Source organism: Epinephelus lanceolatus, chromosome 8 (genome assembly GCF_041903045.1).
Source record: "Epinephelus lanceolatus isolate andai-2023 chromosome 8, ASM4190304v1, whole genome shotgun sequence".
Classification (NCBI taxonomy): Eukaryota; Metazoa; Chordata; class Actinopteri; order Perciformes; family Serranidae; genus Epinephelus; species Epinephelus lanceolatus.
In genome coordinates, this window is record NC_135741.1 from 19,220,490 (window position 1) to 19,233,573 (window position 13,084).

Sequence of the window (13,084 nt, forward strand, 5' to 3'; positions counted from 1 at the left end):
GTTTCTCGTTATTTTGAGATTCTTAATCATTATTTTGAAAACGTTTTTCATTATAATGGCATGCTGGATCTTTTTTTTTATCATAGTGGCAGAAAATGACTTTCATACATTTGCAAAGCCTCAAGCCTTACTCAAGACTACCTTGAGGACATTGTCATATACGTCATTGTGCAGTTTTTTGGACAGGTTGACAGTCCTTGCCATGATGAGCAAGGTCACCCTCGTATAAAATGTGGCGCTCCTTTAATACAAATTTAAATTTTGCTGTCAAATGCTTCTCCAGACATCTTTCCATTTTCAAATCAAAACGTCAGTAAAACATCATCTACAAATACACCTTTCCACATTTTCTATGGACTCCATGAGACAAAAAATACCAATCTCTCTCCGTCACACACACACACATGCAATTTTTTGAATTCATACTTTCATGTTTTCCTCTGGTAATTGTGTGGAGAACAGCATTTTCAACAATAATTTGCAACAGAAGTAATGTGATTTCATGTTAAGTGTGAAATGATATTACAGTGCTTTGAGCGAGTGAGCCTGCCTCAGACAGATTAGTGTGGAGCTGAGAGTACAGGGCCCCACAGCCAGGGAATGAAAGTGCTATCAGAGCAGGCTTTCTTTCACTATGCATGTTCCCTCATTAACCTCTTTACCCGTCTCATATCTGTATTTCTGTGATCTGTTGATCTCACCCTGTGTATTTTTCTCTATCTGTTAAACATCTCACCTCCAATCGCAGCTCTGTGTGCTCTCTTTTTTTTTTACCGCTTGCAGATTTTCCTTTTCTTCCATCTCCATATTCAAATCTAATCCCTCAGGTGTTTCTGCGCTCTTTTCTATCATTTGTCCTTTTAATTTTGAATCACATATTTTATTTTCAAAAGGAGCTGGAGAGACACAGAGAGAGCACTTATGGCTTGTAGGGGTTTAAGAAATCACTGAAGAGTGCATTTTACAAAGCTGCCGATGTGAATGTGAGAGTCTTGTAGGGGTCGTGGTAAATCGTGCTATCATGTCTCAGCTCAGACGTGAATGAGACTCACATCAAATTCAAGCTTATTTATATTTTCATCCTCTTTTCAACAGTTATTGTGAGATCAATATTTAATCTTTGGTAAATCCATTGCAGATGAATCAGACCTGACGGGCGGTATGACACGAGGCGCTGCTAAATCACACTAGAATTGTAAATGTATCAGGAGAGTTGTTCAGGGAGAATAGCTGAAAGTGTCTGTTAGGTTATAGGGATTACAGTGTGAACCACAACAACCTGCAGGTGCAACTCTGCAACAAGTCTGACCCTTATTTCTAACATCCAGCCCTCATACTTCCACCTCACCATCACCAATGCTTTTTCACAAGACTCCTCCAAAATACAACCACATAGGTCATTTTCACGAGCATCTTATTACAACCCATATTTGTGTTATTGTGAAGCAGTGACCTCTAGTGACTATTGTAATTATAACAGGAGCAAAAGAGGAAGTCAGGTGACGTAAGAGCAACAAAGTCTGAATAGAGAGGTGGTAAGAGTAATGGGTGGGTCAAAAGACACAGGACTTTCCCCCAGGAGACCGCTGTTCATGTCCTGTGTGAAAACAAAAGTTGACACTGAGTTATTTTTACAACATAGTATGTCACATCACTCGACATAATATGTTACGTTAGCAACACATTTACTCATTATAACCCCAATGGTGATCTCTTTTGTTTCATTGATATTCAAGGTGTATTTTGTAACCTATTCAAACTTAAGTTTTAATACCTATACTGTCAACTATACTCTCAGTCCATGCTTGTGGCGTCAGAAACCAACCAAAACAAGCGTCCTTCAATGTCGGCATGATACACAGCTGTTGTAGTATAACGGCACTTGGCGGGGTCAGGGGGAAACGCGCAGGACAAGGACGAAAGTTGAGGTGGCGAAAGGGAGGTGGGAGGGGTTGTCGTATGAGTCCAACAAATGCCGACTTTAACCTGAAAGAGCGGTGTTCGCATCTCGTAAGATTCTAAAGCCAAACCCTGTTCTTTTTTTTCCTAAACCTAACCACATCCTTTTGATGCCTAAACCCAACCATGTGTGTTTGCTGTTGATGGAAAACAAAACATCAATTTGCGGTGCTGTACTGATGTAGCACGTTTATTTTGAAAGAGCCTGTATGTAAATGTTAAATTTCTTGTGAAAATGGAAGTGTATCTTTATAGAAGAGAAGTTGACACAGTGTCCCAGAACGTCAACAACCAATCCTACCAGGGTACCTTGCGCGTCGTATGTGGACGTATGTTGAGGTCAGAGTGGGAATGTGTTGGATACTTTGACCTGATGATGGTGCCGTCACTAACATTCATAAAGTTACTACAGTTAATCCTGTGGGAAACATGGGTGCCTGTACCAAACTTCATGTCAATCCATCCAGTATTTGATGAGATATTTCAGTCTGGACTAAAGTAGCAGACTATGACCACAACCATAGAGCTACATTGCTTTGGGATGCTGTTGTTTGGAGAAATTTGAAGTCTTAATATTATTTTTGGATAGATCTCAGTGAAGTGGTTTGAAAGTATAGGCTGAGATGCTGAGACATGGTTAGCCTGCTGGTTGCGGGAACTGTCAGATGATGTCATGATGTCAGGACAGGTCATTTTATGGTAAACTGTTTTTTTTAATGTGCAGTCCACACTCAGACCTTTATCGCCTCTGGCCTCTTCTACCACCTTATCACCACCTCATCACACTCAGCACTAAACCAACCCCCATTATCACCCCTTCAGCTGCTTCCCGCCCCGTCCTACTTTTATCACCTCTGAATACCCTCCAACCCTGTGAACCTCAGGTGTTTTATAAGGCCACCAAATTAGCTTGCCCTTATAGCTTAGAGTCAGAGCCTGCTGAAGTGGCAAATTACATTTGCATTGCTCTATTAATAGAAGTGTCCAACAGCAATTTAATTATTTCCCCTTACCTGTGAATTGCTTTCCATCTCTCAGTTTAATTCAGTTTGATTCAGTTCAACATGCTTGATTGGCATGGATGTCATAAGAAAAACAATTACTCCTAAGTGTCTGAGAGGAAGAGCTAAAATGATCAAAGAGGAAAAAATAAATGAGCACACGAAACTGAGCGACTTTGGGTATTCTGGTGATCCACTGGTTTAAGGCACATGAAACTAGTTCGAGGCTTTGTCTCATAAAATCCCTACTTCTTCCTCGTTATGTTTCCCGCCACTCTCTTGCGAAACTTCAAAGCCAATATGCTGAAGGACAATCTAAAAAGTCAGTCCGAGCAGAGATATTTAGTTTACTTGTTGCCTTGTAATGGTGATCTTTAGTTTCATCACCAGCTCAAAGAAAGGGTTGTTTGGTGTGGTGCCTATAGCTCCTCTTTATGTTTAGGGTATGGAAGTATTTAGAGTGGGACTGAATGTCTTTGTTAATGTTCAATATAATTGGATAGCAGCTGAATTTAGTCTTGCATACATAGGCTGGTCTTCCTCTCTGAGTGCTCCTCTTGTTCTTTGATTGCAATTGGAGATCCAACTTGTTCTGATTACTTTCATTTGTTAATTCAAGAATCCCTAATTTCTCTTTGAAAATGCTTTGTTTATTTTGTGCTGTGCTATGTCGATGAATTGATTACAGTTTTAAATGTCAACTCATGACCAGGAGCACATTTATTCGACTGGCTTAGTCTGTACATATATATATATACAGTACAGGCCAAAAGTTTGGACACACCTTCTCATTCAATGCGTTTTCTTTATTTTCATGACTATTTACATTGTAGATTCTCACTGAAGGCATCAAAACTATGAATGAACACATGTGGAGTTATGTACTTAACAAAAAAAGGTGAAATAACTGAAAACATGTTTTATATTCTAGTTTCTTCAAAATAGCCACCCTTTGCTCTGATTACTGCTTTGCACACTCTTGGCATTCTCTCCATGAGCTTCAAGAGGTAGTCACCTGAAATGCTTTTCCAACAGTCTTGAAGGAGTTCCCAGAGGTGTTTAGCACTTGTTGGCCCCTTTGCCTTCACTCTGCGGTCCAGCTCACCCCAAACCATCTCGATTGGGTTCAGGTCCAGTGACTGTGGAGGCCAGGTCATCTGCCGCAGCACTCCATCACTCTCCTTCTTGGTCAAATAGCCCTTATACAGCCTGGAGGTGTGTTTGGGGTCATTGTCCTGTTGAAAAATAAATGATTGTCCAACTAAACGCAAACCGGATGGGATGGCATGTCGCTGCAGGATGCTGTGGTAGCCATGCTGGTTCAGTGTGCCTTCAATTTTGAATAAATCCCCAACAGTGTCACCAGCACACCATCACACCTCCTCCTCCATGCTTCACAGTGGGAACCAGGCATGTGGAATCCATCCGTTCACCTTTTCTGCGTCTCATAAAGACACGGCAGTTGGAACCAAAGATCTCAAATTTGGACTCATCAGACCAAAGCACAGATTTCCACTGGTCTAATGTCCATTCCTTGTGTTTCTTGGCCCAAACAAATCTCTTCTGCTTGTTGCCTCTCCTTAGCAGTGGTTTCCTAGCAGCTATTTGACCATGAAGGCCTGATTCGCGCAGTCTCCTCTTAAAAGTTGTTCTAGAGATGGGTCTGCTGCTAGAACTCTGTGTGGCATTCATCTGGTCTCTGATCTGAGCTGCTGTTAACTTGCGATTTCTGAGGCTGGTGACTCGGATGAACTTATCCTCAGAAGCAGAGGTGACTCTTGGTCTTCCTTTCCTGGGTCGGTCCTCATGTGTGCCAGTTTCGTTGTAGCGCTTGATGGTTTTTGCGACTCCACTTGGGGACACATTTAAAGTTTCTGCAATTTTCCGGACTGACTGACCTTCATTTCTTAAAGTAACGATGGCCACTCGTTTTTCTTTAGTTAGCTGATTGGTTCTTGCCATAATATGAATTTTAACAGTTGTCCAATACGGCTGTCGGCTGTGTATTAACCTGACTTCTGCACAACACAACTGATGGTCCCAACCCCATTGATAAAGCAAGAAATTCCACTAATTAACCCTGATAAGGCACACCTGTGAAGTGGAAACCATTTCAGGTGACTACCTCTTGAAGCTCATGGAGAGAATGCCAAGAGAGTGCAAAGCAGTAATCAGAGCAAAGGGTGGCTATTTTGAAGAAACTAGAATATAAAACATGTTTTCAGTTATTTCACCTTTTTTTGTTAAGTACATAACTCCACATGTGTTCATTCATAGTTTTGATGCCTTCAGTGAGAATCTACAATGTAAATAGTCATGAAAATAAAGAAAATGCATTGAATGAGAAGGTGTGTCCAAACTTTTGGCCTGTACTGTATATGTATATACCGATCAGCCAAAACATCAAAACCACCGAGAGGTGAAGTGAATAACATTGATCATCTTATTACAGTGCAATGTTCTGCTGGGAAACCTTTGGTTCTGGCATTCATGTGGATGCCACTTGACATGCTCCACCCACCTAAACACCACTGCAGACCAAGTATTCCCCCCCCCCCCCATGGCAATGGCACTCTCTCATGACAGTGGCCCCCCCAGCAGGACAATGCACCGTGCCACACTGCAAAAGCTGCTAAGGGATGGTCCAAGGAGGTGACAAAGAGCTTAAGGCATTGACCTGGCATCTAAATTCCCCAGATCCCAATCTGATCAAGGATTTGTGGGACATGCTGGTACTCTAGAGGTACCCCCGACCCACAGTGGAGCCTCACTGGATTGCACTTAGCTTTGACCTGTTGAGGCATAGGACCTCTGAGGGGTGTGGCACCAATGTGCTAGCAGAGGATCCTTTAAGTCCTGTGGGTTGTGAGGTAGGGTAATAGCATGTCCCACAGATGCTTGATCCAATTGGGATATGGGGACTTCGGAGGCCAGGTCAAGGACTTGAGCTCTAGTTCATGTTCCCTGAGCAATTCCTGAGCAGTTTTTGCAGTGTGGCATGGTGCATTGTCCTGCTGGGGGGCCACTGCCATAAGGGAGTACCCACGTGGGAGGGTACTTGGTCTGCAACAGTGATTTAGGGAGGTAGAGCGTGTCAAGTATGAATGCTTTGATAAAAGGTTACCCGGCAGAACTGCATTGTTACAAGATGATCAATGTTATTCACTTCACCCGTCAGCAGTTTTAATGTTTTACATATATATACATATATGTATATATATGTATGTATGTATATATATATATATATATATATATATATATATATATACAGTACAGGCCAAAAGTTTGGACACACCTTCTCATTCAATGCATTTTCTTTATTTTCATGACTATTTACATTGTAGATTCTCACTGAAGGCATCAAAACTATGAATGAACACATGTGGAGTTATGTACTTAACAAAAAAAGGTGAAATAACTGAAAACATGTTTTATATTCTAGTTTCTTCAAAATAGCCACCCTTTGCTCTGATTACTGCTTTGCACACTCTTGGCATTCTCTCCATGAGCTTCAAGAGGTAGTCACCTGAAATGCTTTTCCAACAGTCTTGAAGGAGTTCCCAGAGGTGTTTAGCACTTGTTGGCCCCTTTGCCTTCACTCTGCGGTCCAGCTCACCCCAAACCATCTCGATTGGGTTCAGGTCCGGTGACTGTGGAGGCCAGGTCATCTGCCGCAGCACTCCATCACTCTCCTTCTTGGTCAAATAGCCCTTACACAGCCTGGAGGTGTGTTTGGGGTCATTGTCCTGTTGAAAAATAAATGATCGTCCAACTAAACGCAAACCGGATGGGATGGCATGTCGCTGCAGGATGCTGTGGTAGCCATGCTGGTTCAGTGTGCCTTCAATTTTGAATAAATCCCCAACAGTGTCACCAGCAAAACACCCCCACACCATCACACCTCCTCCTCCATGCTTCACAGTGGGAACCAGGCATGTGGAATCCATCCGTTCACCTTTTCTGCGTCTCACAAAGACACGGCGGTTGGAACCAAAGATCTCAAATTTGGACTCATCAGACCAAAGCACAGATTTCCACTGGTCTAATGTCCATTCCTTGTGTTTCTTGGCCCAAACAAATCTCTTCTGCTTGTTGCCTCTCCTTAGCAGTGGTTTCCTAGCAGCTATTTGACCATGAAGGCCTGATTGGCGCAGTCTCCTCTTAACAGTTGTTCTAGAGATGGGTCTGCTGCTAGAACTCTGTGTGGCATTCATCTGGTCTCTGATCTGAGCTGCTGTTAACTTGCGATTTCTGAGGCTGGTGACTCGGATGAACTTATCCTCAGAAGCAGAGGTGACTCTTGGTCTTCCTTTCCTGGGTCGGTCCTCATGTGTGCCAGTTTCATTGTAGCGCTTGATGGTTTTTGCGACTCCACTTGGGGACACATTTAAAGTTTTTGCAATTTTCCGGACTGACTGACCTTCATTTCTTAAAGTAATGATGGCCACTTGTTTTTCTTTAGTTAGCTGATTGGTTCTTGCCATAATATGAATTTTAACAGTTGTCCAATACGGCTGTCGGCTGTGTATTAACCTGACTTCTGCACAACACAACTGATGGTCCCAACCCCATTGATAAAGCAAGAAATTCCACTAATTAACCCTGATAAGGCACACCTGTGAAGTGGAAACCATTTCAGGTGACTACCTCTTGAAGCTCATGGAGAGAATGCCAAGAGTGTGCAAAGCAGTAATCAGAGCAAAGGGTGGCTATTTTGAAGAAACTAGAATATAAAACATATTTTCAGTTATTTCACCTTTTTTTGTTAAGTACATAACTCCACATGTGTTCATTCATAGTTTTGATGCCTTCAGTGAGAATCTACAATGTAAATAGTCATGAAAATAAAGAAAACGCATTGAATGAGAAGGTGTGTCCAAACTTTTGGCCTGTACTGTATATATATATATATATATATATATATATGTATATATGGTTGCAGCACCATATACCATCATCATCTCCTCCTGTTTCCCTCACACCACACACACTTTTCATATTGCTGTCGGGATCTAGTGCTCTTACAAAATCTCTGGCTTCGTGTAGTTGATGTTGTGTCTACAAAAACACTCGCAGGTCCCAAAGGTGGGTCATGGATAGATTAAAATGGGCATCAAACGCAGAGTTATTTATATCATTTCTGTCAAGCTCCTACCTCAAAGCAGACTGTAGTGAAAAAAAAACAGCAACAGCATGAGCAGCATGAATGATCAGAAAGTGAGTGTAAGCTTGACAGATTGCAGAGACCACTTCATTTACTCGTCTGAATGTAACCGATGATTGTAAGAGCCCTTGCAGCATCAGTTCAAAACGATCACTTGATGGCATAAACAGCTTCATTGCTCTGCTTGAACTAACAATTCTCTATTTCGGTCAGATGCGCTTATGTCAAGGGAGATTGGATCATTTAGACAAACGATTACGCAGTTAGTTTTATTTCTTATTTCTGCAGATAAGGTCCTGCTCTCTTTTGTGCTCCACGAACAAGACAAAGGACAGTCAAAACCTCCAGACATGTTTTGCTGAATTACTGAAGCAAGTAAAGCAACAAGCTTGTTGCAATTGCCCTTAATTTTTGCATATCCTTTGTCATTCGAGACATGAGCTCAGCCAGGACGCTGCTGCTCAATATAGGTCATGATCTTAAAGATTACGGTGCCCAAAGGAAAACCTGAGTGAAATAGCTGCAAGGTGCTCAGTGCATTTGGCACTGAATACAAACTCATGAGACATGAAAAATTAAGGTGTTTCTCATCCATCAAAACATTAAATATGTCTACTAGAGCGAAATACCACTGAAGAGTAAAATATATATATGCACTCGGATTTATGTGGCTTTTCTTCTGATCGATAGACACCTGTATTATCTATTCACGTACCTGCAGGGAACATTCTGTTGCAAAACTCGAAGATTTAAGCAACCTCCAGGGAGTATTTCAAATGCAGTTGCAGAGACAGGTAATTGTGTGGACATTTCACTTTGATGACTCGTAGCCATCAGTGAACACAGAAAGCAACCACCCACAACAAGCATGACAACAGCCAAGACAGGCATGCAAGAAGCAAACCATGTCAAGTGCTGAATCCAGGTCAGCAGTGATTGACTGAGCCAGTTTATTGATGGCTGGATAATAAAAGTGTTTACCGCAGCCATCATTCAGAGGCAGGGCAGCAAATCAAGAGCTCCCATCAATAAAACCACACACAGCTACAAACAATTGGCGCTTCGATGTCCAACTCCACGTATGTCACAGCAGGCCTGCGTGGTCTCAGACTGCCTCCTTCCAATTTGGCCAAACCCTACTGCTCTCCACTTATTTGTCAGTTTCTTTTATCTTTGCCTCTCACAAAAAAAATACTCACAGAGGTACACAGAAACACAGTTTCTCACACACCCCGTCTTGTTACTTACTTCTACTAAGGAGCTGCAGGTTGCGGACCTCTTCTCTGACCTGCAGCTGGAGGACTTGTTGGAGGACCTCCTGTCTCAGCGTCTCCTGGACGATTCCCATCCTCTCTAGCTTCTCCCCGTTCAAACGCAGCAACGCCCGTCCTGTCAGGAGGAAGGGTATTTGAATCAACATCTTTCCACACAATTATTATAACCATAAGTGCTGAGTAATTTCATTAAGCCTGTGTATATTTGTCATTTCAGTCAAACAGATGGTGAGATCATTTCCTAAAGCGTTAATGATTTCTATGAAAAGCTCACTATGAAAGCACAAAGTAGCAGTGGGCAGACCTTCATTTCGCTCCAGACAGTGCAGCATTACATATACCTTTACAAATAAAGTTGCATTCTAGATAGATTAAAGGGACAGCTCACCCTGAAATCAAAAATACATATTTTTCCTCTTACCTGTAGTGTTTATCACTCCAGATTGTTTTGCTGTGAGATGCTAGCCTAAGTGTTGGAGATATTGGTTGTAGAGATGTCTTCCTTCTCTCCAATATAATGGAACTAGATGGCACTCAGCTTGTGGTGCTCAAAGCGCCAAAAAATACATTCGAAAAACTAAACATCAATGTCTCCTTCCAGAAATCATGACCCGTTTACTCAAGATAATCCACAGACCTTGTTGTGAGCAGTTTCATGCAGGAAGTGTATCACCATGCAGAAGGAAGTGTGCATCTACTCATGGACAAGAAGCTTGTGCTTGTGACAGCAACAGATGTAAATGTTAATGGTGTCCTCCTCGGCTGAGCTTTGACATTGGCTAGCTCAGTGGTGCTAGGTGAGCTAGCATTAGGTGCAAACTTACTTCTGCGTGGTGATACGGTTGGTGGGTGTAGTTTGGTAAAAAGAAAATAGTTCCTACATGAAACTGCTCACAACAAGGTCTGTGGATTATCTTGAGTAGCCAGGTCATGACTTCTGGAAAGAGACATTGCTGTTGAGTTTTTTAAATGTAATTTTTGGCACTTTGAGCACCACAAGCCGAGTGCCATCTAGTTCTATTATATCCAAGAGAAGGCAGACATCTGTGCAGACAGCATCTCCAACAGTCGGCAACTTACACCAAAACAAAATAGCACTACAGGTAATATTTGGATGAACTGTTCCTTTAAACTCCCTGGTGTTATCGGAAAATAATTCTCAATCAACAGACATTCACTCTTAATACAGATTCGGTGTGTAAAGGGTATGTGCACACCCCAAAAAAGTCTCCACGTTCAAAACACAGCTCTTCTTTAAGGGGTTTGCACATTACTCCATTACTATTATGTGCATATGGTTTCCTCCCATACTACTATCACATGCAGTTCACAGGGATATGAGACTTTGAATGTACGCACTTGAGGGCCTATCTATTGCATGTGTATTTATGTTGCAGCTTCAATATCTAATTTCCATGGGTAAGTGTGTTTGTTTCCTGGGTAGAAGGACTCTTTATTACAGTAAAGAGCCTGGCATAAGGAGGCTGGCTGGAATTTAATACAGAGTTTTGAAGTTAACCCTGGGGACTCACACATTTAACATACCATTACCCACAGTAAACAGCTTTTACAACCAAGCTGCACTCGCACAAACACAAAGGCAATATGAGAAACTTGGATATTCATGTGTGGTAATACACACTCACACACACACACACACACACACACACACACACACATACACACACAGACGTGCGCACACAGGTTAGTGGGGGCTGGGGAGCTGTGTCCTTCACCGGTGCAGACAGAAGCGGGATCCATCATACCTGCCGCAGCTCTGTACGATGCCCAAATCATAATTAGACTCATTACTCATGCAGCTCACTCCTCGTATCATTCCATTCATTGCTATTTCCTTCCTGTGGACTTCAGTACATCCTCTGTATCTTTGTCTGTCTCTCTATTTCTGTTCAGTACCTCTGTGCATATTTCATACACATAGTAAACACTGTCTTTCTCAATCTCTCTCTCTCACACACACACATCTGCACGCAGGACACAATTATTGAACCACGTTTGTTGTCCCTTTATTTATCTACAGCGGCTAATGAGCATGTCTGTCAGAGCGTGAGAGACAAGAAGAGAAAAGAGAACGGAACAAAAGAGAAGAAGACAAGGGAACAGTAAATGAAAGGAAAATGGAGTCCTACGCCCTTTGTCCCCCGTCTGAGCCCATGAAATATAAATATCCTTAACAGAGTCAGTAGTCATATTTCATAAAACCAGGCTGGAGGGTGGAGAACAGATTTATGTGTGTAATAGAGTGATGGACTGAGGTAGGTCTGTTGTGATCCTCAGTGGACTCATGGCCGGAGCAAAGTACTTCTAAAACCATCTGTAAAAACTCATGTAACGTGCCCCAAGCCAAAGTAGTCACAATATGTTGACCTCAGTGACATCGGTAAGTTGTAAAGTAATAGTACTGCACCAGCTGTTTGCCCATGTCGCCTAAAACATATACTACTGCAATACCACAATCCACTTGAAAGGAATAAAGATTTGGGGTTCGTCCATTGTCCATGTCAGCCTAAGGGCCTGGGTTATGGTCTAAAATGACTAGTCTGTACGGCGCGTCGTCCGACCACATCCAAAGGCAAAAGTGTTTATGGCTGCCAAGCTCTAAAGAGCTTGCTGGAGAGAAGCAAGACGTGGTAATCGTTTAAGGGGATAACAGCGCACATTTTCAGACAGTCTCTTCTTGGAAGGCGTTCATAGTGTTGCACTCAGAGCAGTGACAGAAATATGTAGTTGTGTTCAGAACGAAAAAAGAGAGCTAAAGTAAGAAGTTCAGAGCCTGCCAACTTTATCACCTCTGCACACCTGGCCAACCACTGCAGGAGGTCAGTGTGAAAGTTACTATTAACTACTATTAAGTTAATATTCATTCATTCATTTATTCATTCATTCATTTCCGTTACCACTTATCTTGTTGGGGGTCGCGGGGGGGCTGGAGCCGAGCTCAGCTGACATTGGGCTAGAGGCGGGGTACACCCTCGACAGGTCGCCAGACTATCACAGGGCTGACACATAAGCCCCTTTTACACTGCCAGATTTTCAGTGAATGTTGGGCCATTTTGCCGGCAAGCTGCGAGCGCTGAGACACACAGAGCCGGATTGGTGAGTTGATTCGAGGTGCCCAATTTTCCGCCTCGTAGGGTAGACATATTGGCGGAACCCTTTTTGGTTTAAAAAGAATGAGGTGCCCTTCCGCCATGGGAGGGGCTGTTGATGACTTGTGGGAGGAGCTGTTGATGACGCTGCACGTGCGACCCACTGGCGGTGGATAAACAGGAAACAGCTGATAGCAGGAATGAGCAGCTAGAAGCAAGAGAGAAACGCAAACCTGAAATTAGTCTTGTGTGACCAGCCTCCCTTACTTCGGAATGAGAGTCTGGGGCGGGGGATATCCAGACCAAGTGACGGCATTGCCATAGGTACGGCATGTGTTACATGTAAAAGAGACGTACCAGAAACTCAGAGAGCAGGTTACCGGTGCATAGTACTGTGATGTAGATTCATAATGTAGTCAGTCATGGCTCAGGCTACTACACCGAAGAAACGTGTGGATATTTGTCGGGTTTGTTCAGAGTCGTTCCTCTCATCGAAAAATAAGCACCAGATATTTTCTGTTGTACTATGGACAACAATTTGGGGAACAGCAATTCCAGGGTAGGCGGGTGTAAGGC

At 42.7% G+C, this 13,084-nt stretch overlaps 1 protein-coding gene across 1 annotated transcript in view; it reads right to left on the reverse strand.

Annotated features, from left to right (window-relative positions):
- LOC117257936 (sterile alpha motif domain-containing protein 10) overlaps positions 1-13,084 on the reverse strand; it is a 74,018-nt gene that overhangs the window by 5,572 nt on the left and 55,362 nt on the right. Inside the window, exon 4 of the mRNA XM_033628353.2 lies at positions 9,373-9,513. Within this exon, the coding sequence (XP_033484244.1) occupies positions 9,373-9,513 (141 nt within the window). The remainder of the gene's footprint in view (positions 1-9,372; positions 9,514-13,084) is intronic.